This window comes from Daphnia pulicaria, chromosome 4, assembly GCF_021234035.1.
Source record: "Daphnia pulicaria isolate SC F1-1A chromosome 4, SC_F0-13Bv2, whole genome shotgun sequence".
NCBI classification, from domain to species: domain Eukaryota; kingdom Metazoa; phylum Arthropoda; class Branchiopoda; order Diplostraca; family Daphniidae; genus Daphnia; species Daphnia pulicaria.
This window is the reverse complement of record NC_060916.1, coordinates 2,679,702-2,706,799: the sequence shown is the minus strand read 5'-3', so window position 1 is coordinate 2,706,799 and position 27,098 is coordinate 2,679,702. Positions and strand designations below refer to the sequence as shown.

General features: G+C 42.5%; 4 protein-coding genes across 8 annotated transcripts; 2 read left to right on the top strand and 2 right to left on the bottom strand.

The window, feature by feature from the left end:
* Nucleotides 1-113: 113 nt before the first annotated feature.
* LOC124336486 lies at nucleotides 114-1,343 on the bottom strand. Its single transcript, XM_046790320.1, has 4 exons — nucleotides 1,101-1,343; nucleotides 618-982; nucleotides 446-527; nucleotides 114-366 (listed from the first exon to the last, which is right to left on the bottom strand). The coding sequence occupies exons 1-4, from the start codon at nucleotides 1,113-1,115 to the stop codon at nucleotides 268-270; spliced, it is 561 nt and encodes a 186-aa protein (XP_046646276.1). The 5' UTR covers nucleotides 1,116-1,343; the 3' UTR covers nucleotides 114-267.
* Nucleotides 1,344-2,940: 1,597 nt separating this feature from the next.
* LOC124336190 (ammonium transporter 2-like) lies at nucleotides 2,941-6,307 on the top strand. Its single transcript, XM_046789895.1, has 7 exons — nucleotides 2,941-3,453; nucleotides 3,531-3,620; nucleotides 3,702-3,867; nucleotides 3,943-4,126; nucleotides 4,186-4,618; nucleotides 4,718-4,836; nucleotides 4,906-6,307. The coding sequence occupies exons 1-7, from the start codon at nucleotides 3,333-3,335 to the stop codon at nucleotides 5,377-5,379; spliced, it is 1,587 nt and encodes a 528-aa protein (XP_046645851.1). The 5' UTR covers nucleotides 2,941-3,332; the 3' UTR covers nucleotides 5,380-6,307.
* A 188-nt stretch (nucleotides 6,308-6,495) lies between these two features.
* Nucleotides 6,496-13,719, top strand: LOC124336080. Of its 4 annotated transcripts, XM_046789710.1 has the most exons (14): nucleotides 6,496-6,788; nucleotides 7,802-7,940; nucleotides 8,007-8,272; nucleotides 9,301-9,439; nucleotides 9,507-9,787; nucleotides 9,853-9,991; nucleotides 10,061-10,263; nucleotides 10,353-10,491; nucleotides 10,618-10,808; nucleotides 11,141-11,269; nucleotides 11,487-11,625; nucleotides 11,738-11,904; nucleotides 12,852-12,966; nucleotides 13,037-13,719. In XM_046789710.1, the coding sequence occupies exons 1-14, from the start codon at nucleotides 6,659-6,661 to the stop codon at nucleotides 13,383-13,385; spliced, it is 2,526 nt and encodes an 841-aa protein (XP_046645666.1). In that variant the 5' UTR covers nucleotides 6,496-6,658; the 3' UTR covers nucleotides 13,386-13,719. The 4 variants fall into 4 exon arrangements, with proteins under 4 accessions (XP_046645666.1, XP_046645667.1, XP_046645669.1 ...); XM_046789711.1 differs by lacking the exon at nucleotides 11,141-11,269 and having other exon boundaries at nucleotides 6,499-6,788; XM_046789713.1 differs by lacking the exons at nucleotides 6,496-6,788; nucleotides 7,802-7,940; nucleotides 8,007-8,272 and adding an exon at nucleotides 8,980-9,225.
* On the bottom strand, nucleotides 13,551-24,502 carry LOC124336081. Of its 2 annotated transcripts, none has more exons than XM_046789715.1 (12): nucleotides 24,188-24,502; nucleotides 18,335-18,521; nucleotides 18,181-18,279; nucleotides 17,551-17,682; nucleotides 16,331-17,453; nucleotides 16,169-16,263; nucleotides 15,981-16,100; nucleotides 15,528-15,776; nucleotides 15,234-15,353; nucleotides 15,058-15,115; nucleotides 14,910-14,977; nucleotides 13,551-14,838 (listed from the first exon to the last, which is right to left on the bottom strand). In XM_046789715.1, exons 1-12 carry the CDS (start codon nucleotides 24,209-24,211, stop codon nucleotides 14,603-14,605), a joined length of 2,511 nt encoding a protein of 836 aa, XP_046645671.1. In that variant the 5' UTR covers nucleotides 24,212-24,502; the 3' UTR covers nucleotides 13,551-14,602. The 2 variants fall into 2 exon arrangements, with proteins under 2 accessions (XP_046645671.1, XP_046645672.1); XM_046789716.1 differs by having other exon boundaries at nucleotides 18,181-18,276; nucleotides 24,188-24,501.
* Nucleotides 24,503-27,098: the final 2,596 nt, after the last annotated feature.

Sequence of the window (27,098 nt, the reverse complement as noted above, 5' to 3'; positions counted from 1 at the left end):
ATCGTTATCGTAGCTCTAGATAACGCGGGCGTAATGTTTACCTTATTTCTTGCCCAGACATTTGAGCCTTCAGTCGCGCAACAGTTTGAAACTATGAACCCGAACCCGACACGAATGTTTATCTTTTCATCGACGAATAGACAAATGTATTCAACAAAATGGATTGGAGGGACATGTATGAGGAACAGTTAAGTGAAGAATGCCAAGAATGTCAACATCTTGGTTCACTCGGGTATAATAACAAGAATAACATAAGAAAATGCTAATTTAGTTCGTTTTTGCAGAAACTCTCGTTCCACGCTGTCTGTTCGTCGGGAATCCAGTGAAATACATTACTTTGAGATGACGGGGACCGGCTTCGGCAACCTTATCAATTATATACCCAAACGGTTACATTCAATCTTTTATCGTGATTCAATAAAAATTTTTTTTTTTTAAATCGTACCTGGTAGAAATAAACTTTCGGTGAGTGTTTGACATTAACTACCGCAATAACATCATCTCCGGAGACGTCTTCTACGGGGGTGCTGTAATTTTATAAATAAAACCGATTAATTCAATTCGAATTTCTGTCAACAAGTGACGTATAAAATAAGCTAGATAAGATATCATTATACCTAAAAGAGTAGCTGTAATATTCGTTTTTCTGGTGAACCCTTTCACCCTGGGAAGTTTTAGAGTCGCCACTTCCCTTGCCACTTTGAGGGGTTTCCGAGTATTCAGGGAAATTATTTCCAAAGTCGTCGGGAATTTTGAAATCTTCAAAGTAGTTGCGATTCTTGTTGAAGGGGCCGCCGCGATTTTGGATGCTGCGAACTTTATTGACATCGGAATTGCCAGTGGCCGAGCGTAAATTTTCGCTGGTAATACTCCGCTGTACCGGAGGGAGGCTGCTGAAATAAGTCTCGAAGGGCTGCAGGAAATTTGTTGGTGTAGGAGCCGTGATTGCAAGCTGGAGCACGACGGCCAAACTCAGAAAATACTAATATCCATACAAAGGAAAGGTGAACGAGGAGAATAAAAAAAAATGAGACGAATTAGTTAATCAAATAAGCTACAGAAATGTGAGGTTTGTTGGTAAATAAGTAATCCATTTTTACCCTGAGATAATACATCTTGTTGGGTGGTGTGTCGAATGACTGGGGAAACCACGAACGGGTCGGCGTCTTTTATACATTTCGGGCCTCAACCGGATCGTGAATCAGTCGGAAAAAAGAAGGAAAACACTTCGTCGCCAACGGGTTCAAACCATTCACTTGTTGGATTTGAATATAGTCCACTTGAAAACCAGATGACGACGATGGGCGGTGTTTCCTGGACTTGTTTGTGGAGAAGCTTCATCGGATTATTTTGGACACGACTGATTTCTCCAAGCACATCAATTTAGGTAAATATCAATTAACGCATCGTGATATTCAGCAAGCGAAAAAAAAAAATTAAATCAATTTGAATTGAATTGAAACAATGCGGTACCTTTAGCGACAGAATTGTACCAGTCATTTATTGGCCTTGATCGCAATCTCAAATTTTTATATCAAACAGCTAGTGTCTGTGCTAACAATTCATGGAAACTGAGCGCGGTAGTCAAGGCGGTAGTCAAGGCGGTAGTTTCATTGCGTGATTTCTAGGATTTTTTTTCTCCCTACTGGTTTTCAATGCGAACTAGGTGTTAACGAGTGTTAGAGGTCGTGTTATTGGAAAAGATATTCGGTATATAGGGTCACCTTGAAATGCTGCATACACTTAACCTTATTACCATTTCATGCCCCCTCGCCCTTTCCCTCGCAACCAAAGGGAAAAATATAAAAATAGATAAAGAAAAACAATTTCAGAGCATTTGGCAATAAAAGAAAGAAAAAACTTGGCCTGTTAGCCTTGGGAAAATTTTGAAAAGAAAATATTCAAACATCGGTGGTTAAATCAGCCCGCACTATATATAGTCTTTTATTTCAAGCGCAGTAAGAAATATGTAACGCGTGTTTTGAGCAATAACAACAAATAAAATAACGAGGCGGTACAGCAGCAACAAAAAACAAACAAGCAAAAGTAAATGTTACCATGAGAAGGGGATAAAGCCGCCGAACCAGTTTTTCTCAATAGAATATAACAGATTCAAACGCGGGTTTAAACTTTCTTCGAAGTAAAAAAAGACTGAAACTTAGCCTAGTTTTGCGGAACGGGTATTTCCACTTGGCGTCTGGATCCGATTGCCACAAGGGAAGTCATCGGGTTGGTTTGACGCAATCAAGTCTTGAATCTTTTTGATCTTTTTCCCCCCTTAATCGGAATCGACATGTATGCCATCTCCGGGGAAAGCGCCCAAACTACTTTCTCCATAAATTGCAACTAATTAAGAGATGGTCGGAGATGGTAACGAGCGGCAGGAGAGGTGGGCAAACTTGTGTCATCCGAGAGAAAATAAGAAAAGACGACGAGTCCAACGAGTTGGCAGCAGCACGACAGACACAAAGTGAGAGAAAGCTAATCTAACTGACCTCACTTATGGCTATATAAGGCACATTAGAGAAGAACTCGATTCCAGGAATTCAAATCACAGACTATTCACTTCACACACAAAAATGCTGATACAAAAAAAATCATCGATTATTACGCGCCAGTCTATATAGTTCACTTTCACGTGCTGCAGACAAAAAAAAAAATAATACGCCTTCCCTAACGTAATCCATCAAAATAAATGTAATCAAATCGCACGGAAGGTGGGGAGTTATTTTCTACGGTTGGAAAAAAAAATAATCGAGGGAGAGAAAGAGAGCGAGAAAAACAAAAGACAGACTATCTAGAGGTAGGGCCACCAAAAAAATGAAATTCTTGTAGACAATAGAATGACGTCAGGTAGAGGTAGGCAATTTGACGATCAGAGGCTGGGTGACATCCGCCACCAGCGCCACCCACGTCTTCTTCACTCGGCAGTGATAGCCTTGTCAATCAGAACAAAGTGAACTTTCGTTGGGAAATGGTCGACTGAGTATAGGCAATTTTCAGTAAAGATTTCTTGTTTTTTTTCGGAAAGTAGTGTTGCCCACCAATCCATTTGATTGTTCATGTATCACCAGCTGATTCTCCATTTAATTCGAGAGCGCGTTATGCTCAAGCATCCGTCTTTCCGACCCAATTCAACTCGCCGTCGCGGCTGCAGCCGCGCCCTATCGCCGTAGATAATATCCATTTCCCTCGATATTTTTATTTTGTTCTTGTGTTTTAATTATAAATCGAATTTTGACGGCTGATAATTTTGACGGCACCGCCCAGTCGTTTGACAACTTGAATTATTTTATTGACGAGCCTTTGACTCGATTTCCTAATTCGACGCCATGGAAGCTGCCGTTCTCAATAACGACACTGCTTTGCTGATGTTGCTGGAAGCCAAATTGGCCATCACTCAGAGCAATCTCAACGACTTTTTCATCACCGTCTCGGCCATCTTGGTTTTCGGTAATTATTTTTCAATTCATTCTATTATTATTCAACGCCTGACTAGCTTAAAGCTTGCGATTTGTGTAATAATTTAGCCATGCAAGCCGGGTTTTCGCTGATGGAAACCGGATTGGTTCGTTCCAAGAATGCCACCAACATCTTGATGAAGAGTACTTTAGATGCATGTGAGCTTTTGTTTACATTCGTGAGCTCGTTTTCTCCGGAAGATAAATTCGTTCTTGTGTTTGTTTTGTCTTTATAAAAAGTTATCGGTGCCACCGTTTATTGGCTGGTTGGCTATGCATTCGCGTTTGGTGATGGTAACGAGTTCATTGGCTGGACAGGCTTTGCTTTGCAGGGAGTTTCACCGAGCAAGCTTTCGTTTTGGTTTTATCAAACTATTTTCGCCAACACTGCTTCCACTATCGTGAGGTATTTGCATTCCTTTTCGCAACTTGATTGTGCATGACTTGAATTCTTCTGGTTTGGTAAATTTTTTGTGTGTAGTGGTGCAACAGCTGAAAGAATCAACTTGCCTGCATTCTTCATTTACGCCTTTCTACTGACCGGATTCTTTTATCCGGTTGCCAGTCGCTGGGTCTGGCATCCATCCGGATGGCTCAAAATCCGAGGTTTTATCGATTTCGGCGGCAGCGGTTGCGTTCACATGCTCGGTGGCGTTTGCGCTTTGGTAAATAAATTATTTAATTAATCAAATATGATTAAGTTTAATGTGAATTCATTTTATAGGTGGCATGCGTTATGGTGGGTCCGCGAACTGGACGTTACGAGAATAAAACGATGAAAAAATTCGCTTTTCGTGGCCATTCAAACACTTTGACGGGCGTCGGAGCTTTCCTCCTCATGATGGGCATCCTGGGCTACAACATGTCGGCGCAGCTGGACTTGACGCATCATGGGGACGGAGTGACGGTGGCTCTATCGGCCGTCAACACCATCCTGGCCGGTAGTGCTGGATCGATTGTGGCCACCATTTTGGGCCGGGCTACTCCGACCGGCAGCTACCGTTGGAGTTACAACACGATGTTGAATGGTGCCATCGCCGGAATGGTTTCATCCTGCGCTGCCTGCAACGCTATGCCTTACTGGGGCGCTTATCTGACTGGAGCCGGCGCAGGATTTCTCTTCTTTGTTCTCCGAGCTTTAATCAATCATCTGCATGGTAAGAACCAAAAAATGGGAGAATTAAATCGTGAAAGTATTCACTTTCCAGTTAATCGACACGTTTTTCTTTTCTTCTTTTGCTTTTTATAATTCGTAGTTGATGACCCACTTGACGCCTTTGCGGTTCACTTTGGCGGTGGCTTTTTCGGCATGTTATCTGCTCCAATCCTTGTCAACAGCGGAGTCATTTTGACTGGAGATGAAAGCTCTGCCGAGGTAATTAAGGTTGAATTATGCTTTCAAACTGGGTAATAAAAAGTTATTATTTGCGTTTCGTCTGTAAAGGTTTTGGGCTGGCAATTAATTGGCATTCTGGTGCTGGTCGCTTGGGGTGTTGGATTTTGCTTGGTGCTGTTCGGATCGCTCAAGTATTTCAAGATCCTTCGCGTCGACTCTACCGTCGAGGTCCAGGGCATGGATTCGATGAAGCACGGCGAGCCAGCCTATCCGGCGGAATCGTGGGAGGAGCAGCAGTACTGGGATCACCAGGTGCACCGCTTGATTCACTTGATGAGGTCCACTTCGATTGAAAGCCTCTGCGGCGATCAGAAGAAGAATTCCATCGCCACTGTCGATTTGGGCGTGAACAACAACTTCCGTTTGACGGGCATGCCGCCTCAAATGAATTTCGCTCACCTGGTGCTGACGGATCACTTTCAAAAGTGCGTTTTCCCGCTGGATAGTCAGCGCACCTGTGAGAGATTTCGAGCTCAGACTGTCATTGGTGTTAAGGTTCTTAATGCTGAGCCGGCCCCTTAAGCGACTCACCTTAAGGTTTGTGTCTTCCGTGGTGTTTTTCCTTCCTTTTGATCCGCCAGCTTCCGATCGCTGGGATTCGTTCAGAGCCTCAATTTCTGAATCGTCTGAGTTTTTGGAGTCGCTTGTGATTCGACGACGTGATTTCGATTTAGATTTTCCATCCGATGAGCTTGAACGCTTCTGCTTCTTCTTCTTCTTTTCTTTTTCGGTTTCTGAAGATGTCCTATCTGAGTTTGATGAAGTGCTCAGCCAATTCTTATTCGTTTCTTATTTGACTTCCTTGCCTTTCTGTGATTTCTTCGAGTCACATTCGGCACCTGAATCGGAGGATGATAACCATTTGAGAGATTTCGAGCTCAGACTTGTCACTGGTGTTCTCAATGCTGAGCCGGCAGTGGGGGATGGTGTATTACGATCGAGTTGAACTGTGATTGCGGAAAACTCAAAATCGGAATCTATTGTCGGGGGATGGTGTATTACGATCGAGTTGAACTGTGATTGCGGAAAACTCAAAATCGGAATCATTGTCAGATTTGGTGTTAGCGCAACGCCCAATCTCGGGTGAATGCGAATTTAACTCATTCTTATTCTTTTCTTTATTGGCTTCCTTGCCTTTCTGTGATTTCTTCGAGTCAGATTCGGCATCTGAATGGGAGGATGGAAGAACATTCCAAGAAGGTAAAAGAAAAAAAGATTTCAGGTGCACAAATATTTTTGAAATGTTGTATTCGAATTGACTTGTATGAAAGTGAATGTTTTATAACTCTTGGAATATTTTTGGACTCGAAACTTTTGAAAGCGATTATTTTACGAACAAATTCCTAATGTAAATAGAAATGGAAGTTATTTTATATTTTTAAAATACACATAAAATGAGCGACGGCAACCTTGTGTTGCGACTGTCAGTATTTTTGAACGAAACGAAAAATTTGTGTCCGTGAAATCTTTATTTAGAATTTGGAACGGGTTAGATTTTCCGTTACCAATTTTGTTTATTTAGAACACCGGCTAAGTTTTTTTGTCGTCAACAACAAATGAATCCGGTCAAGAGGAAGACGGAACGTAAATTTTTGTAAGTCGATGTAACAATATGACATTACGCAAGGCTAGCGGAGCAGAGCGACTCCTGACGGCCAGAGTGGCAAACTTTGCGTTCAACGGCACCGACGGGTCGTGGGGAAAACTCTTGGGGGTTTCAGAGAACGTTCAGACTCTTCTCTGTATTCACACAACAGTTCAATCAAGTTCCCAAATTGTCTGATTTACTGATAGAATAACCATGTTTAGCTTGTTGGCGTTGACATTCTTGGCCGTCGTTTCTCGCCAATCGTGCGGGTCGGTGCCGCTGCTGGATCAGACCGCTTCATCCGCCCTAAACACATCGACAATTCCAGCTGAATCGCGACAAAGTGAGTCAAAAAAAATTTTTCGGTTCATTTTCAACCGTCGTGATTGTAAAATGTCATAAATTTATAGACCCACCGAGCTATTAAACAACATTTTGTGAGTTCCTTGACCTTTTTGAATGGGTTAGCAGAGTCAACCTTAATCGACACGGGTTTATATAGATCCAACGCGTGAACCGTAAGCCAAAAGTCCAACGCGGAAGACAATTATCTTTCCATCCAGCAGCAGCGGCATCGGCAATAAAATGCTAATGTTTTTCGGTTTCGACCCCGGCGGCATTTAATTATCCCGCCGTTCTTTTTCCTCGGTCGTTCAAATGCCAGTTATTTCGAGCTCCATTGATGATGGTTTCGTGCCTTTTGGCGAGAAGATTTTTATTTTCTAAAATAAAAAAGCGGAGACAAAGCGGAAGCCGAAATTGCCCTTGAAAAGATTTTTTTCTTTTCTTTTCAGAGTCTACTGTATAAATAAAGAATTAAAATAATTTTCGTGTCGGATGATTTCCGTGACGATGGCGTCATATGGCGTCGACTTTGCTGACGCACTTTCCGTTTCTTTGTTTGATTCGGCAAAATTGCGTGACCCAGTTCGCGTGTCAGAACCGGTGCGAATTTTTAAAATTGTCACTTGCCCTTCAAGGACCATAAACAGTTTCAGATGGAGACGTTAAACAAGCGTATAGATAATAACCTGCGGTAATGCATAATTCCGAATCAAAAGTATAGACACACCGGATCGAATGGGAAGAAGATAAATCAGTTCTCTTAATTTCCACAGTATGTCATCGGAGCAGTATATGCATGCGGAAACAACCTTCTTTCTTTTATTGTTCGTCAGTATGTGTAGTGCTCTAGTGGAAAGCCACACGCAATAACGACAATAGAGACACGATGGGAAGAGGAAGCATCTCGTCATCCATCTTTGTTCCACATTTATTCGATTGTTATCTTTTTCTTTTGAACAACAAAACGTCACTATGTAAAATTCGCTTATTTTTTTTTTGTTACCCCATAAGGTTCGTGTTGGACGCTCATCATCGACGGCCGCCGTCTCGATCCGCAGTTCATCGTCCGCTCCGTTTGGGCGGCCTCCTTGACGGATTGCCAACGGGAGTGCGAGGACGTACTTTTCAACTGCGAAACCATCGCTTATGGGTATTACGATTTCAATTGCCTAATTCACTGAATTGATATTCATCAAAATTTTTTTATTTGAAAAAGGAAAAGCGCGCTGAGAAACACGACGTGCGATTTGAGCGACTGGGAAGCGGCTTCGCTGAGTTTCCAGTCGTATTCGACGGACACGATCGTGGCTCCGAGTTTCAACGTCTACAGCCGCTACGGGCGCTATCCGAACGAGCCGCAGGACCAGCAGCGGGGCTGCAACCAACATTTGAATGCCGATGCTGACCCCGCCTTTCACGGTGATATCACCCCGTATCACTACCGCCCGACCGAATTGCAAGCGGAGACTCTCTCCGAAGACGGTGAGTTGGCAACAGGAAGGTTCTTTTGACGAAGCTTTTATGATCCTTTTAGACTTGTGCACGGAAAATGGAGTATAAGAAGATTGTAAAAACCATGTCCGATCTCCCAGCAGTCGTAACAAGGGAGAATATGACAATAGACCGACAATCTCGTTCGTGATAAGTCAATAACAAGATGGCGTCTCACTCTGAAAGACAGTTGTAAAATAAAATAAATAAAAAAATTATAACATAAAAAGGGAAATAAGGGCGTTGACCGTTATGAATAATATCCAATCCACCTGTCCCTCCCAGCACCTGCTGCCCCGGATGGGATACTTTTCATTCTTCTTTCAAATGTCTAAAAATATCTCAGTAGATTTGGACGGGAGGAGGAAGTCAAGAAGTAACTATAACAAATAATTTGACAAACAAAAATTGGCAGTGGTGATATTATATTCTACCGACCGACCGACCTGTCACGCTGATTAGATCACTGGAGCGTTCAGAAGTTGCGGCGGGTCGCTGACTTGAATCTGGTCACAAAAGTGAAGGATGCCCTTGGCGGGAGCCAAGTGATTTTGTCATCGTCTTTATTGTTTGACGCTTTTTTGAAATCCTTATTGTCGTCGTCGTCCGTGTGGAGACCTTGAAACGAGCAGAAAGGACAACGCAATTCGGCAGCCGCACACGACGGGTTGGGGACGTAAAAAACGTGATGAAGACGGGCCAGTCAGATCGCATCCCTTTCAATTCCGTGTTGTATCCCTTGGCGAGCGGATGCTTTTCCAGTTGGCTTTATTTGAGATTAAACACATTTTTTTGAAATCTCATCAGCGTTATGGGTGTCAGCAGACTGATTGCGCTTTTGTTCGGTTTGGTTGTTTTGATTCAAGTCATTGGCGCTTACCTAACCGCCGATGAAGAATTGGTGCTTATTGATGAGGGTCCTGGTAGGTGGTCCGGATCCGATCGTAACAATCTTGAAATTTTGATTCATAAATTTCATTTTGATCATTTATTTTATTTTATTTTTTTACTTTTTACAGTATGTTATTCAATCATCTTTAATGGTCGACGATTGAGCCATCGATATATTGAACGCTCTGTGGCCGTCATCAGCCTTGACGAGTGCAAATTGCTCTGCACCCGCGAAACTTCTTTCGATTGCAGATCCTTCAATTACAGGTATAAATTATTTGTAATAAGTTGCGCAATCAAATTTTTATTATTAAATATTTTTGTCACACAAAAGACGAAGATTATCGTCGACCAACTGCGATCTGAGTCGAGAAGACTCGGCCAGTTTGGACGTCACCAGCAGCCGCGTTTTCTTTTCAGATTCCGACGTGGATTTCTACCAGCGCGTCGGTCGCGGTCAGAGTTGCTACCGCCCCTATGGCCGCCCGCCTCTATCGCCCACTTCCTCCTCATCCGGGAGCGAGTATTACTACGGATCCATAAGTAATTCAGGATCGCTCATTCAGCGTCCCAGCTCCTCCGTCCAACCTTCCATTACCAGCGCATCCATCAACGGTAATTATTAATTAAGGACATTTGAGCCTTTCATCTGAGCTTTTTATTTGTTGATTCTTGATCAGAATGTTACCGACGCTTGAAATCGGGTTATCGCCTCGAGCCGAGAATCATTCGTGACTCCCTAAATGTCCGGACCTTGTTCGAGTGCCAAACGGAATGTCACCGCTCCCGCATTTTCGTTTGCCGATCGTTCAGCTATCGGTAATTTCCTTTCAAAAATCCAGAAAATTTGATTCTTTTAGATTTTTTAAAAACGATACGTGTTCATAGTCAAGCGATTAACGGATATCATTCGGGAGGAAACAATTGCGAATTGAGCGACTTGGATCCGCGCGAATTTGACCCGGTTAGACACTTGGTAATCGATCGAGACGCCGATATCTACGAGCGCAGTTTGGTCGGCCGCAATTGCCGCGACACGCCCGTCACGACCTGGAATAATCGGCCCACCATCAAGCCAACCTCAACATCTCGTGAGTGATTGATTACATATAATACTCGGTCATGTTATTCAACTCGATTCTCATTTGGTTATTATTAATCGCAATCGCCTATACAAAAGTCTGTTTCCTGCGCACCAAAAGCGGAATCCGGCTGGAGCGTCGTTCCATCCGTCATTCGGTGACTGTGAACTCGCCCGTCGAGTGCGAGCAAGAGTGTATCAACTCTCATTCCTTTACCTGCCGTTCTTTCAGCTACAGGTAAAACCCAAAAAAAATAAAACAACAAAAAAGGAATTCAATCATTGATCAGACCCGTTTTGAAACGATAAATCAACCGGGAAATTTGAACGGCCTGTCACTTTTTGTTTTGTATTTCTTGGCAAGGTTTTCGAGCACGGCTACTCTATCGGATTTGTATCACAAGACTTACGAGAATTGCGACTTGAGCGACATTGATCTCAACTCGCTGGACCCGTTGCGTGATCTCATCGACGACCGACTCTACGACTCTTGGCAGAGGACCAGCTACAGTCGCGACTGCGACATTGGCAGCTTTCGACTGCCAGATACCAGCGGTAATAGACCCGAATGGTCACAAGGTTACTTCAGTCTGGGTTAATCCGAATAACTCACAAGCGCAAAAATAATAATCATACAACCAGTTTTTCTGATATTCTAATTTTTTCGTTACATTTCCGCTTACTAGTTCTAGTTTTATATTCCTGTTAATGCTCGGATTGGAATATTACCATGTCACATTTTGTATTACCAAAACTTGCTGATTTTTCAGTGGAAAAATTAACCGATTAATCTCTAAGAAATTAATCATGTTATTTGACTTAACAATAATCATTAATACAATTAATTCAACGGAACGTTTGTATCCTCATCCGAAATGCCAAAAAAGGTGACGGTTACATCAACCGCGACGACGAAGAAGACCTTCATTTCAGCTCGTTAAACCCTTGGTTTTCCTTCGGCAACAGCAATCAACGCCCTTACCCACTACTAACCAGTCCGGCTACGGCCTCATCGAGTAAGATAATAACCGCAAGATCAAATCTCTCTCTTTTTTATTTCACCCCTCCTGATTTGATTGCACACCCAGCGCACAATCACCGGATTGATTAAAAGAGCACACACCGCACCGATTTTTTGTTTCCGTCTATTATGGTTCACCGACTTTATTTTTTTTCCCGCGGTTATTTGATTTGACACTCACGCGCTCTAATCTATGTATATAATTATTATAGGATGCTACATTTCCTACCGGCTCGGCTTTCGCATGGTGAAGCGTCTGATACGCGAGTCAATCCACGTCCGCAACTTGGCCGAGTGCGAGTTGGAGTGCAGCCGGACGAGGCCGTTTACCTGTCAGGCGTTCCACTTCAGGTATAAACTAAATTAAAAATGGGTCGATTGTGTTAATTGAAAAAATTCTTTTCATTTGTATACCTTCTTCTGGAATGTCACGACACGTTTTCGATTGTTTTCTACTGTGTAGATACACGAATCTCGATGGGGGTTACGACCGTAACCCTTACAATTGTGAGCTAAGCGATTTGTCGGCCAGGGATTTCGATCGATATCGTGACATGGTCGAAGACCGTGACTACGAATTGTTCACCCGCTCTCAATTCTCTTCTTGCATTCAGAGTTTCAACAACCTCGGTAAGTAGAGTTCTATAATACCTATTTTCTTCTTTGTTTAACAATTAATTTACCTTGACTAGTTGAATTGGGTAAACACCGTGCAGAAAACCAATTCGATTTGGGCAAATATATTTTTCCGCGTGAATAATTTTGTTACGATTGGATTCGAGTCGGTCGATCGGTTCTCAGAAATCAAGGTGGGGGGGAGGGGGGGGGGGGGTCCTGCCAGAAGTTGATTCATGGAAATTCTCGTCATCTCTTAATTCGAAACTGACCCCACCCTCGTTTAGTTTATTTTGGTTTATGTAATGAAAGCTATGTGTTATTGCCAGAGACTTTCCAATTCTAACATCACCTTGGCCTTTTTCTTTCTTTAAAAATGTCATATTCAAAAATTATGTATATGGATCAGAAAAGTTGGCAAAAAACAATTGTGTTAACGTTCCATATTACCACAAGTCGAGCAACTGGTATTTATTATTACCGAGAAAAATGGTTCGTGTTTTTATCAAGATTTTTCCTAAGTAGCGGTATGATTGCGGGTCGCCGTCGTATGACAGCAGCAGATTGGGCGTTTAGCGGGGAACTTATGGACTTAAAAAAAAATAATAATAATGAATAAAAATGAAAAATGAAATTTGAAATGGCAGCGGATCGAGATATACTCAAAACAAAAGCAAAAGTTGAGCCAATATCAGAGAATAGTCCAAGGACGTGCTTTTTTGTAATTATTATTTGAGATTGAAACTCGATCTTGGTAGCAATTAAATTTGATCCGCAATTCTCAGTATACCCTAAAGGTCGCCGAGATAAAGATTCAATAAAAATACCAACATTCTAAAAAAACTTTTTTCCTATCGTAAACATATGCAGTACTTGATATTCTTGCCAACAAATTTAGTTTATGATTTGAAATTTTATTTCGAAAAAATTGTCAATTGCAATTATTTGTATTGTCTCTGCAGAATCGGGCAGCCAGCTGAGTCCGATCCTGGCCATCAGCAGTTCGGAAGTGACGGTCAGCGGGATTCGTTGCCGGGCCGGTGCAAAATGCCGGCCACACCGTGAGCTGGGCTATTGGTACTGCAACATACCTAATAAATAAAATTATATTTTATTTATTTATTATTTTAATTTATTTTATTTTAAGGTACTGCGAGATCGACCAGACCAGCTACTACAAATTCAACAACAACTGGGATTACTGTTGCCAACCGCAGTCGCGCTGCGGGTATTCAGACGGCTACACCTACCCGTGGTGCATGGTCGGCTCGGCAGCGTCGGGCCAATGGCGACCTTGCTCCGACCGTTACGCCGAGCGTCCATACGCTTACCTGCACCGTCATTTGCCGCCCAACGCCACCGAACCCACCGGTGTTTCACCGCCCCTCAAGAGCGACGACGACGTCATCCGGCCCATCGACTCCAATTCGGCCGATTACTTGCGAACCGGCTCCCACTTTATCGTCACAACTAATTGCACCGACGCCGATAAATGATTCCACCCATTTGCGCTTTTCCTCGTAAAATAATTCGAATTTTTTAAATTTTTATTGAAGGGCTTTATTTATGATCAACGCCGTGACGGCCTCGCCCTTTTTTGGGGATGTCATAACTGTGTGGTGGAGGGCTATGATTATTTGAAGTATACTCTGACATGATTGTAATCTTGGAATTGTGTATTTTATTTGTTTGTTTTGTATCTTTTTTTAAATATTTTTTATTGTCACTAAACTGGTCGATTTCACAGTTTCCAATTTTGTTTTTATCATCGCACCTGTCGGACATACATGGCTCATTCCGATATTTAAAAAAAAAAACGAAAAAATGATTCAAATGCAAGAAAACCAGGTATCGTCCAGTGAAACATCTCAGCTGACGGGGAATGGAATATGTGAAAGATTTTCAATTTTTCGAGAGAAAACATCATTATTTCAAATGGGAGGGATCAAATCAAACACTGGAATATAAAACGAGATAGAATGATTGAGAGTTGGACACAAGACGTCATTTAAAAAAAAATCACGCAATCGGACAGGCGGCGTCACAGTTGTAAAAATGGGGTAATATAAGGCGGACACCGGTGTCTATCTCAAACATGATTGGGGATATGGGGAATAATATTGAGGGATTCGAAGCACCTGATTAATTTTCAAAAAAACAACAAAAAAGACAATTTAAAAAAAAAGGAAATAAAAAAATAAAAATGGTGGCGCTATTTGCATTCACGTGTTATATCGATGGGATACAAAAAAAAATTAAAAGAAAAATAGAATTAAGAGAAGATTATTATCGAAGAAGAAATGATGAAGTCGTCGACGCCACTTGGGCGGCGTCACGAGATCGCACACACACACAACAAAAAAAAAGAATTCACGCACGAAAGGGGACGGGATTAAAACCCCCCACCCCTAATTAAAAAAAAAATTTTCAAACAGACGAAAATGTACACAATAAAATCACTGCGAAATATAAGCATCATTATTAATGTTTGGACGGAACATTATCAAGGGCGTATTTCAAAAACTTGTTCGAAAAGTCATAATTTTGTAATATGGATTATTTTTTTGTTGTTTTTCTTCCATCTTGGAATTGTTACATAAGAAAGAAGATTTGGAATTATATAAGAGCGAAGGGAATAATAAGGAACCCGAAACAAAAAATTAAAAAAACCAAAAAGTCGGAAGGGAGTGATGATTCGTTTCGTCGTTTAATTTTATTCCGGGCCGGGTGGTTTGCCACAGTCGGTTTCATCGGCTCCGTCGGCGCAATCTCGCGTGCCGTCGCAGAGCTGCTCGAAGCGGATGCAAGTCGAGCCGGACATGCACAGCAGTTCGCCCAGCGGACACTTGTCCGGATTGAAAGTTGTGTCGGCGTTGATGGCGGTCTCGTTACCGCCAGCGGCTAGTGGATCTTCCATCTCATCAATCAGAACATCCGATTCAAAGTTAACTGAATTCAATACAACCCAAACAATTAATCATTTTAATACATTTTATGACAATATTTATAATAGGACTCACGTTCAGCTTCTCTGGCACACTGGGCCTCATCCGATCCGTCCTTGCAATCCACATTGCCATCACACACCCTATGGGAATAATTAATGAATTCATTAATCATCTATTCTGTCAGATATTGTATAATTCAGAGCGGATATCAAACGCGTACCACTTCCGGGAGATGCAGACACCCGTGTCGTTGCACTTGAAATCCTCAATTTGGCACGCTGTCATTTATACAAACCAAAAAAATAGATAACGAGGGTGAGCAATCAAGCGTTAATTAGAGATTTGTTTTAGAAAGTAGGTGAATAAATTCAGTCCGAAGGTTTATTGTTCACGTACCAATGGAGCTGCAATTTGTTTCGTCGGAATTGTCACGACAGTGATTGGATCCGTCACAAACTCTGCGCAGGGGAATGCAAGACAAACCGTCTCCGCACCGGAATTGACCATCTCCGCATTCTGTTAACGAAACAAATGGAAGAAATGAAAGTTTTGTTCGTTCCAAATGCGGAAGAATCAATAAAACAACAAACAAAAAATGGGGTTCATCGAACTGCTGCAATGTCCGGCTGGAAAACCAACCAACCGGAAGAGAGCTGCTACTGGTGTACAGATTTTTATTTTACAACGCACCTTGAGTGGATGGGCAATCGCGTTCGTCCGACCCGTCGGCGCAATCCCGCGATCCGTCGCACCTCCATCTTTTGGGCAGGCATCGGTTCTCGTTCTCGCAGCGGAATTCCTCTTCACGGCACCGGGAGCAGGCGAATTCGTCGTCTCCCAGGCTGCAATCCTGTCGGCCGTCACAGACCCAGCGTTCGGGAATGCACGTGTTGTCGCTGTTGCAACGGTACTCGTTGGGCAGGCATTCACCTTCGGGAGCTGCACACATCCCATTCATGGTCGATTTCCGTTTTGTGTGGAGGTTTTTGACAGAAAGTTGGGAGTTTTTCCGAGGAAAACCAGTCGAAAAAGATAAATAGAGGATGGCAAACAAAAGAGCAGAAATATATAAGAATCCAGTTTGAGAGAGATTTCCTGTTTGATCATTTCATTTATAATAACGGTTGGTGCCAATATTCATACTTGTCGAGGCCAAATTGAGGCAGACGTCCGGGTCGTTGGACTGTGGGAATTGGTCGCAATCCAGGACCGAAGCCAACGTCAGTGCCGATAGAACGTAGCTGGAACAATCCTCGGCGATAGCTAAAATACAATGAAATTAATTAATTAACAGTTTCTAATAAGATGATCAATGTAAAATTGATTTTTACCTCGGCAGAATTGACGGCATGGTGGCAAACTGATTCCGCTTCCGCGGCATGGAGGTTCCAGAACAGCACATGCGTACTGTTGTACTCTTGGGTGGCTGATTTTCAAAATTATAATGAAATTAATGATCTGGAAAATTTTAATAGAGATTTAATTATTGATACCATTCTGATTCGGCGATGATTTCAAAGTAAGGCACGCTGAAATTGCGCTCTGCTTCCGTGTTGTCGCCAACCCAGTTGGGCAGGACCGTCTCCGAGTAAGGCAGGACTCCGCGACAGAATGGCAACTGGCGGCGGATGCACTCCGGTTCGACCGGAATGACGGAAGGCACAGAAACGATGCTGGGGAACTGCTCGGTGGTGGTCGAAGAAGAAATGGGGACGATTCCGCCTGGCTGGCTGGTGCTGGTGGAAGTGCGGATGCGATCCTCCGGCAGGAGCAGAGCCATGTTACCCAAATCCTGCATCTGGGCGAATTCCGTCGATTCTTCCGGCGTTTCCCATTTGACAATTTCCACCGGCACTTGGCTGACCTCTTCCGGCAATCGACTGCTTCCGGATGGGCTAGTCACAATCGTCTTGGCAGTCGTGGAAGTGGTTGTTGTTGTTGTTGTCGTGCTGGAAGTCTTTTGTCCACCTGTTGGCTGGATCTCTTCTTTCTTGTTGGCAATGACGGCCGGAATGGCGACAGTGGCGTCGATGGGTTTCCAAGGCGCCGTGTCAATGGCCGGATCGACCGGTTTGGCGGACAGGATGTCCGGCAGAGCTTCCGTCTGCGAGTCGGTCGACTGTTCCGGATCGAAGTCGAGATCCTCTTGAACTTTGACGGGAACGAAACCGCTGGTTTCCAGTTCCGGGACGGCAACGACAACAGGATCCGGAAGTGAAACTGGAACAACAGCGGCGGTGGTTGTGATTTCTTTGGTCCGCTCGGAGCTGCTGACGTCGACGTCGGCCACCGTCGTCGAGATGGTCGACGCGGTTTTGACGGTTGTCGTCGATTCCGGAAGGAGGACGACCGGTGGCGCCGGATCCGTTTGCAGTTGACCGGAAGTGGAGTCGGTGTTGGCGGCCAACGAAGGCGTCTCGATGATGACGTCGTCGTCGGGCACAAAGAGCGTCGTCTGATCCTTGCCTTCAATTTCCTGACTGTTGGCTTCAATGTCGATCGGCGGATTCATCTCTTCGTCCTTTTTCTCCTCTTCCGCCGGCTGGATGGGAGTCTCGGTCGTGCTGGATGTCTGCTGGCCACCTCCGATCTTGTACGGCGGATAAACGGCCTCGCCTAGAATAAAAGAATCAAAATTTTGGTATGAACTTTCGACAGTCGATTAGATTATTAACCTTTAGCGTGATAGAAGCGGATAGAAGGATAAACTAACCTTTGACGTGGAATTCCGGTTCGTGAATGCCGACGTCTGGTAATGAGGTGCTGCTAAGTGACAGCTGATCTTTGGCTTCGCTGCTGTCCAATTCGTGACTCTCCTTTAGCGAGTTGATCTTTTTTTCCTCCTCTGAAACGTGTCGATTTGGTCGGTAGCGCACAAGAGAAAAAGTCATCATCATTAACATCAGTTATAACGACTATAATAATAAAACAAAAATACAGATAACACACAAAAAAAGAGAAAAGCCCCCCCCCCCCTAAACCAACGGATCAAATTGAGACTTTTTCACAAATGCCAAACTTTCCACTCCAAGTCAATATAATCAAATCACAACGCCGAGTTATTTCGAGTTCCAGCTGGAAAGAAAAAGAGGCGGAACGTCTCAAAAGACGTTCGTGACACACGTCGGGACTTGTACGGAGAGGGGGAACTGCGATAGTGTCTCTCTTTTTATTTAGGAAAGGAGTAGTAGTAGTTTCTTTATATTATATTATATTCACGTGTTTTTTAAGATGGTCGACTACGTATATAGAGACTAGGTCGATGCCCTGGTGATGGTGCCACCGCAAGGCAGTTAAAAAGGAGAAAGAGAAGAGAAAGAGAGTCCTCCTTTAGTTGTTTTACCTCTATCCCGTGTCAGAGGTGAAGAGTCGAGTGTGCCATTTTGCTGGTCGCCATCGGATGCTGAGCTCGGCGGCGCCCGACTTGCTTCGTCCGTCCCTGCTGAGCGTCAAATTTAAATCAATCACGAGATGGAATGAAATTGTATTTTGCATACCGTTGACGACGTAGAAGACGACGAGGAAAATGGCGACGGCGGCGCAGATGACGGCCAGGGCGATGAGGACGCCGCAGAGGAGATCTTTGCCGACTCGGCCGCTCTTGCAGCAGCCGGGCCGCTTGCCGTTGCCGCCCGCGTACTGCGGCACCGACTCCACCGACACCGTGTACAACTCCTGCGAACTCTGCAACGACATCCAAAACAAGACAATAGTTGTTAGTTGAATCAAAGTTCATCGGAGAAAATCAAAAGAGAAAAAAGAAACAAACAATCTGATTATTTAGATAGGAGAGAAGAACAACTTTGGTGTCGACGAGAGTCAACTGGGTCAAAGATCGAATCCTCTCCCGCGGTCGTTTTCTCTTTGGCTCCTTCTTCTTTTGTTCGGTTGTACAACAACAACAACAACGACGAGGGGGCATATAGGAAAATCGGGGCAACAAACGAGTCCAGGGGGGAGAAAACGCAATCATTGATGAAGAGAGAAAGAATTAAAGAAAAAGTTTCAACGCAAATTGCTTCTCTGCTGTTCCAAATGCGGAGCAGTTAACAATTTTCTCTGACTAACTAACGAACGAATAAACGTTTGCACCAGAAAAATTATTTTACGCTGTGTGACACATTCAGACGGTGGTCACATAATATTCTCCCCGGAGGTAAATATCCTTCGGGTTCAATTTATAAAAAAACCAATTTTCTTTTATTTTATACTTTGAAGGGGTGTGTGTTATTTACTGTAGCATTTTGATGTTGGTTACGGTAAAAGAAGATGATGATGGGGCGGCTCTCTGGTGGCGTTGACTCTCAACTGTTTTTTTTTTTCACGCCGGTCACGAAGAAAAAACAAAAGAAAAGAAAAGAAAAACAAATCATCCGGAAAAGGCAAGAAGAAGAAGATGGGCGTGTTTTTGAAAAAAAAAAGCTCCTAAAACGGGCAATCTGTTTTTTTCATTCTCGGGGATCGAGTTGATAAAAGAAAACACACACGCATATTTAAACACACACACAAAAAAGCCTTAATACCTTTTAGTTACAACTAGGTTAGATATACTATACGTAAGAATTTTTGCATATTGAGTGGGCGTCTCTCTGAGAAATGGATGGAATTCGATTATTGGTGGATCATCCATATTGACCGATGGCTTTTTTTTTACCCCGTTGATCAATAAACCATATCATCTGTTATTGCATGTATCCTCTTTTCACGTGAATCGAGGAATTTATGATTTCAAAAAGAAAACGGTCACGAAATATCCCGCTGATCAATATGTTGTTGGTATATTTTCCTCCCGGTTTCAAAACATTTCAATTTTTTTTACGACGTCGCGTCCCTTTTGGAAATGTATCGAATGTCGGATCCCTATCGTCTCAAAAGAAGTTTGAATCAAAAATCCACCACATCTCTATAGAAGATCAAGAAATTTTTGGTAGAGAAAAAATAATAAACCGGGAATACTAGTGCACCACCAGTTTTGAAACGTCTCTAGCGTGATAACGTGAACGAACGAATCTGCTGCTGCTGACTTTTCTAGATGTTCTTGCTGCCAAAATGTCCTCCAGGCAAGTTTAACCTTGAAGGTTCACTATATTCCTACCTACCATCTTTTTTTGAGGGAGGGGGAGATTTTCTACACACTCACGCTCGAGCACGAAGGAAAAAATAACAAAAATCACGGATGGTATATAGAAAAGGAAAGGGAAAAAAACATTTGCGTCACTTCCTCGTTTTGTGTTCATTCCGGCATCACGACGACAAACCGTTCCGGTCACTTACTTGACAAAAAAATGTGTATGTGTAAATTGTTGTTGTCTTTGTTGTTGTGTACACGATTTTTCAGAGGTAAAATGAACGAAAAAAAAATATTTTCATCGGGCTGTTGATCCCTTTTTTTTTTCGTCTTGTTTTGGCTACTTTTCACACGCTATCGTCTGCGGGAATGAACGAACGAACGAAATAAAAATTGAGAGCTGGCCATTTTTTCCTTCACCTCCTCGGGTGTTGCGTGAAAAGATTTTTTTTTCTTTTTCTTTTCTCCAGAATTGCCGTCATCTGCCGACCGTCTCCGCTCCACCTGCTGGCGCCCTTCCCGCACGTTTATACTGAATGGGCGGACATTTTTTGGGTTGATGGCGGGTGTGGGTGCTGGGAGGATGAGGTTGGCTTTATATTTTTCCTTTTATCTCATCCCCACCCGCTGACTTGTCCGGAATTGTCACGATTTTTTTGGTATACTCACCCTTTCGTTTTTCTTATGGACGACGCTATACACACACATCGTTAGTACGTTACCCTGTCCCTTATTTGTCGTGGGGTAGAGCGGGGGGGGGGGGGGGGGGGAGGGAGGGAGTCAAATTATTCTGCGGGAGTCGCGTTGTTAACAACAAACGAGGCGGGGATCATCGGCCATGGCACGCTATAACAGTCATATCGGTACGTTATTTAACTACACCGAAAAGAGATCGAGGTAGACTCTATTGAGTCCTGATAGCCCAAATTGGTTGGCTCGGCATTACATCTAAAGTTGTGTGTAGTTGTTACATATATCCAACGTCGTATTTGTCGGATTGGATTTGATGTAACGTGGAAGAGCATCAGAGAGAAGAAGAGCGGAGGGTCGTCGGTGGTCGCCCCAACGAGGAGTTACAAAAGAGACTCCGGAAAAGAATAAAATAAAAAGACTGCGGGGTAGGGCGGAGGGGAGAGGTTATACGAGGAGGAGGAAAGAGACCGATCGGACACGCCAAGTCACGAAGGGGGTGAACGAGAAAATGGGAGGTTAGGTTTTAAAAAAGGAGAGAGAGAGAGGGAGAGAGAGTTTGCATATAGATAGAGAGAGTGAAGTTTAGCCAGAGGGCTAAGGCTCATATATAATAGGTGTGTAGATACATACTACTACTAGACCTCGAGGGGGAGAATATCTTACTACCCAGTACTCTTAAGCTACTAAGACTAACGCACACAAGGCAGAGCCAAACACGCACATTGGTTGTGTTATAAGAAAAGAGAAAAAAGAAGATGGAATATCTAACAAAACAAAAAGAAAAAAAGGGTCTAGCTTCTCTTTTCTTTTTTGGAATATCTGCAGCCTGGAATGTCTGTGAGGATGACTCCAGGTGAGATGATGATGCCTCTTTTTTCTTCCTTATCTTCTCGGCGATGTACATAAGAGTTTAGCTTCTTTTGTTATTCCAAGCAGACCCTATGAGCTTCCTTTCGATTTCAATTCCCCATCCAGTAGGGTCCGTACAGGACCTTGGTAGGTCTATACAAGGTTATACATATGAGATTCATTTTGTTCTTTTTACAAAAGGCCCACCCAAGTGGGTTGTGTCGTACGAGTTGCGGGACCCCATCAGCAGGAAAAGCGAAAGTTTTATCGTCCATTCGCCATTTTTGCATTTTGTCAAAAGTGTCGTGCAACTTTTTGAGACAATTGCCGAGATGGATGGATGGATGGGAAAGAGCGTGATAAGCGAAAGCCACCTGGGAGCAGAGAGAGAGAGATGAAGCACTTTGTTTCGTAACGAGAGATTGGCTGGCTCACGTGTTTGATTCTATCGTGAGCGCAGGAAATGAGGGTTCATCAAATCTGATTGGATACACACGCAATCAAGAAGGAGTATATGGTAGAAACGTCTAAAGCACCGGAATTTTCCAGCAGATTTTTTTAAACGAAAGAGTAGAGAGAAACGCCAACGTGAAAAAGAAATTCTTCCAAGTTGCTCACGATCGGCAGCGTCAAGGTTAAGGTGTAGATCGTCGACAGCCTTTTCGTCTCTCTCTCCTTTTATCTCGGTCTATCGTTTTTGTTTTTGTTTTCCACAGGATTTGGTTTGAATTTTTTGTTTTCCTGGGTATAATTTATTCGTATTTTTGTTTTACCTTTAGGGTATTCCCTTTTAAGGGCGGGGGTCTGAAATCTATTTTATCTGGTGTGTTTTATCTATTTAATAATAAGGGAAAACGCCGAGGAGTGGCACTCTTGGAATTTCGCATGACCTAATAGACCATTTACGAAACGTCATTGTCATCTAGATTCCAAATAGAGTTAGACATCTTTTAGTTCAGAATATAACCTCGACAGCGGGTGACACGAAGCTCGCCAAAATGAATTGCGCAAGGTTGGAAAAATCAAATCATTCTTGAATGGATAAGATGAAAATCCGGTCTCTCGAACAAGGTCAGCGAAAAATTCTTAAGAAAAATAACTTTCGCAACGCGCATTGTAAAGCAACTGACGAGTGACGTAAGAAAAATGTGCACACATGCTTTTGTGTGTGTTTACACACACTCTGCATCCATATTTCATCTCTCCCTCGATAATTTTGTTCTTTTCTCATAAATATTCATGGGATTTTGAATTTTTTCTTTTCTCTTCCATTAAGAAAACCAAAAAAATGTGGGGAATGGTGATGAGGTCGAGGCACCCGCCAGACCGGAAGAGAGACCGGACTAAAGCGGGTTGCAACCGAGCGTGACTCATTTGGCATCCAATATATAAACCTGTCTAGCGGCCGCCCAAGGGGGTTGAAAATAAGAGAAGAGAGGCTAGGCTAGGCTTGTTCAGCATCTTCTCGACATCAACTACATACCGAATACGAATTTATGATCACTGGGGAGAGTTTTTCTACCTTCGGGACTCACGGAGAAAATATAAAAATTTTCAAGCTATAAGAGAAAAGATTTGAACTCGTCGAATTAAAAATTAGAAAAAAGACAAAATGCCATGACGAAATAAATAGAGAGAGGAGAAAACTAGCAGCCAGATCGTGCCAGTTTTATTTCTTTTTTTTTTCGGGTTGATTAAAGCGAATCGCATCTGTCGTCGGGCTATTGCGCAATAACGTATAAGGACACGCGCGCGTACCGGTCGGAGATGTCCCAACTTTTCGACCGGAAGTCCAACTATTTTGCCGGCCCCTTTTTTTCTTTCCAACCCAATTAGTGCTGTGCAAAGTCACCTATACTACACCGAACTCGTCAAATTATTGCGGTACTTTATTTTCTCGTCTCTCGATGAGTTGAAAAAACGAACGGATAATAATAAATAAAAGCAAACAACAAAAGGAAACAGTTCCGTCTCGTATTTCTTATTTTCTGATGGATGGCCGATGATGGTGCCGGTACGTAACAGTTCCGCACACCCGACCGACAGGAAAAAAAAACGTGATGGAACTTTTATTATAGACACGTTAGCACATGTACCGGTTCGTCTTCTATTATATTCTTCTTTTTGATAAGCCATTTTGAAGTCAACGTGAAAAGAAGGGCGCGGATTTTTCTCTGTGGTCTTGCTTCGAGTGCTGGTTATATTTATATTTTCTCTTCAGTAGAACAAGTCGATTACACACTGAAGTAGTAGTAGCACCGGTGTACTGTTAATAGTAAATTGCTACTACTGCTCCGGTAGCACCTTTTTTGTTTTTCTTGTTTTGTTTTGTTCTTTATTATACAGCATTCTCGTTTCCTATTATTTGTTTTGTTTTTTTTTCTTTCGGGTTGGCGCATTTGATGTAGAACTAGTGGAACGAGTGGTACCACCCCCGGATGAAGTTCAATTCAACTGTGGGCTGGTTTTTGTTTTTTTTCAAGAATAAAGACAACGGGAGCGCGGATGGCGAATGTAATAATATCCCTACCGACTAATAATAATAACGAATAGACCGCGGGTGAATTCGAAATAATTTGATTGAGCCCATCGGGAATCAAAGACTCGGGGCGATTCAATAAGGAAAAAAATAAAAAAACAATTCGCACCAATAAATCGAATAATTTTCACATCGAAATGAAGACCAAACAATTAATTGCATAACATTAAAACAGAAATGAATGAATGAAAATAAACTCACCCCAGGTATTCTGGCTTTGACCATCTTGTCGAATTCCGCGTTTATATTTATTTAAACCGCACCGATTCTTCGATCAAAAAATCAGTCGTCGAGTCAACAAAAATCCGAAATTGACTTAATTGTGCTGTCGGATGGACGACAATGGATCAACTTTTTTTGTGTTTTTAAAAACTAAAAAAAAACTTGGAGCGCGGGAGGAAAGATTTTGTGCTGCCGCACGGCCCACAATCACAAATTCGACTGGTTGAGTTTTGCAGGCTCTAATGCGCTGTTATGGGGCTCGGCTCGGTGGGCTCTCTCTCCTAGCTCTCTACTGAGCGTGCATGTGTGTGTATGTCTATCCTCTATCTGGTATTTCGGCCCCCCTCAGAGTTTTTGACTCCTCCTACCCTCCGGTTAGTTCTTTTCTATTCCTTTTCCTTTTCCTTCTTCTTCTTCTTCTTCTTTTCGTTCGCTGTTGTTGTTGTGTTAGCAACCGACTGAGAATTGAGTGAGGGGAGGAATCGACCTGCGAAGAGGGAACATAGCCAAGGTATATTCACACAGAGGAGCTAGAAGCGCCCGAGGCAACACACCTCCGCATCTTTTAAAAAAAAGAACTTCGCCCAAAAAAAAAAGAGGGAAGGAAGAGGCGCAGGTTGAATAATGGCCTGATATGTACGTATAATATTACTGGAACCTGGAGAAAATAAAAAAAGTATCTTAAGAGTTATAAGATAGAAGAAGAGGCTCAACTTCTTTTCGACTGCTACCTCCCCAGCAGCTCTTTTCCATTGTTTTCCTGAGCGCTATAGCTTCTCCCCTTTCTATTTTCATTTAAATATTCCAATTTGGTTAAATGTTTCCAGGTACATTATTTCTTTAGTTGGTCAGAGAGAGTTTCTCTTGGCAATTGCAAATAAAGAAGTTGTATAAAATAATGGTGAAGTGATGATGAATTAAGTCAACAAAGAATGAGGGAAATTTGACTGCGCTGACGTCACACGCAGACTCTCCCCCCGGAAGCTTCCCCCCACTAAAAAAAAAAAACGTCAGTCATTCTTGTTTCCTTTGTGCATATCATAAATTCGAGGGAAAACCTATTCTCTGCGTGTGTCTTATGTAGCCAAACTCGACGACCGCAAAAAAAAGTCTCATCTATGCCGCTCATTATAATTTTCTTGGCGCAATTATGAGAGTCGGCCACTTATTTGATGTCTTGTCGTGACTGTGTCAGTGTAACAAATTGACCTTTATATCTGTGTGCTTACTCAACTTACGAATTTTTTAATAATCGGTTGTGTATAATATCTAGCCTACACGACGAGAAGCGCATTCATTTTTCCCAGGAAAAAAGTGTCAAAACACGGAAGGCCGTGCAAAAGCAACACGGTCTGATTACGCGCCTTCTATCCGCAGATATATACGTATAATCGGCGACTGGATAATCACAATGGTGCAGATAGTACTCAGCGCGCTTATATTCTTCTCCATCTCAGTCATAGTGTAGATTGTCGTCGTCGTTTTTTTGGCGAAGAAAATGTACACAAGGACTCCGCCCGTCATGCGGAACAGTTTCGGATGGTAACAGAAGAGCAGCGAGAAGGAAAAAGAAGAGCAAAAAAGCTTCTTTAGCTGCACTATGTCACGATGGATACAAAAGAGACACTTTTTTGGGGAAAAAAAAAAGATATAAGGAGATATCTCTACCTATCACGACACGATCTCTACAAGGAACTGGAAAGCTTTTAGCCTTTTAAAATCAAATTCTATTGCACAGATGCTGGGCCGTCTTCATTTTTTATTTGGTAATATAATGATTGTTTTCCAACTTTTTATTTATAGCACCTAAAAATCGAACAGACATAGTTCCGAGAATTGGTGTTTGCACCTTTTTCCTTCATCTTATATAGTTTGAATTTTGTTTCTTTGTTTTTTTTGGGTCGCTCTTGTTATTTGTTTTAAACGGATGGGAGGAAAACAGAAACAAGAGTTGTCTTCTCTGTTCAAATATGTAAAGTCGTCGCGGAGAAAAGAAGAAATTTTGGGTTGGCTGATTTTGAACGTTATTATTTCTTTTTTCTTCTCTCTCCCGCACTGACCGCAACCGGGTTTTTTTTTCTTTTCTTTTTAGCTCCTTCTTTTGCTTTGTGACTATCGCCTGGCGTATAAAATTCAAGAAATATATAATGAGTCCGCGTATCCAATTTTCAGTGGAGCCGGGGAGCAGCAGCAGCACAGCTATATAGGGTTGCACACAGGAGAAACAAAATTCAAATTTCGAGGAGAAAAGAAGCTCATCAGATTTTTTTTTTAAAGAAAAGGACAATAATATAATTGAACACGCGTTTTTTGGGTGGGTGCTGCGACTTTCCTTTATATGAACGGATACATAGGCAATCGCCACTTGAAAAAAAGGTCAAGACCCTCGTCGTATATCGCCAGATAATTATCTTGACTTTTTTTTTTTTGTTTAAATGAGGTTTTATTATTTACTTTTTATAATTACAACTTCAAACTTTCATTTGGATATTCCGGAGAGGGGGTACAACGAACCCGTGAAATGGCGAGTTTTTTTTAAAACACCACACATATAATGACGTATAAATGAAACCTGAATGAAAAAACAAAGGGCGAACGCGGATCTTTCATTGATAAGAAACGCGGGGGCTGTCGGACAGTATTACCAAATTGCGTCAGCACACAGCGACATTTTGTGCGTGAAATCCAACCAGGACCTTATTTTTGTCTCCAAACAAATATAGTACGTATTATATAGGGGAAAAGCCGGTTTGAATTTGTACCATTTTCGGAATTGATTTTGGCCGTATTCCAATCCAACGTGTGTATATGTGCGCATTCGACCGTGAACCGGCACCGCATCCAGGAAAGCAAATATAAAATTTTTTATTTTTGTATTCAATAGTTTTTA

Bases quoted from the DNA above. Each gene is read 5' to 3' on its own strand.
- LOC124336486 (XM_046790320.1), bottom strand. The intron at 528-617 runs GTATAATGATAT...ATAAAATTACAG, and splicing joins TATTACAGCTACTCTTTTAG to CACCCCCGTAGAAGACGTCT. The intron at 367-445 runs GTACGATTTAAA...ATAATTGATAAG, and splicing joins CGAAAGTTTATTTCTACCAG to GTTGCCGAAGCCGGTCCCCG.
- LOC124336190 (XM_046789895.1), top strand. From the start codon at position 3,333: ATGGAAGCTGCCGTTCTCAATAACGACACTGCTTTGCTGATGTTGCTG. The intron at 3,621-3,701 runs GTGAGCTTTTGT...CTTTATAAAAAG, and splicing joins GAAGAGTACTTTAGATGCAT to TTATCGGTGCCACCGTTTAT. The intron at 4,619-4,717 runs GTAAGAACCAAA...TATAATTCGTAG, and splicing joins TTTAATCAATCATCTGCATG to TTGATGACCCACTTGACGCC.
- LOC124336080 (XM_046789710.1), top strand. From the start codon at position 6,659: ATGTTTAGCTTGTTGGCGTTGACATTCTTGGCCGTCGTTTCTCGCCAA. The intron at 9,992-10,060 runs GTAATTTCCTTT...ACGTGTTCATAG, and splicing joins TGCCGATCGTTCAGCTATCG to TCAAGCGATTAACGGATATC. The intron at 11,270-11,486 runs GTAAGATAATAA...TAATTATTATAG, and splicing joins TCCGGCTACGGCCTCATCGA to GATGCTACATTTCCTACCGG.
- LOC124336081 (XM_046789715.1), bottom strand. From the start codon at position 24,211: ATGGTCAAAGCCAGAATACCTGGG. The intron at 18,280-18,334 runs GTATGCAAAATA...TTTGACGCTCAG, and splicing joins CGTCTTCTACGTCGTCAACG to CAGGGACGGACGAAGCAAGT. The intron at 15,354-15,527 runs GTGCGTTGTAAA...TTTCGTTAACAG, and splicing joins CGATTGCCCATCCACTCAAG to AATGCGGAGATGGTCAATTC.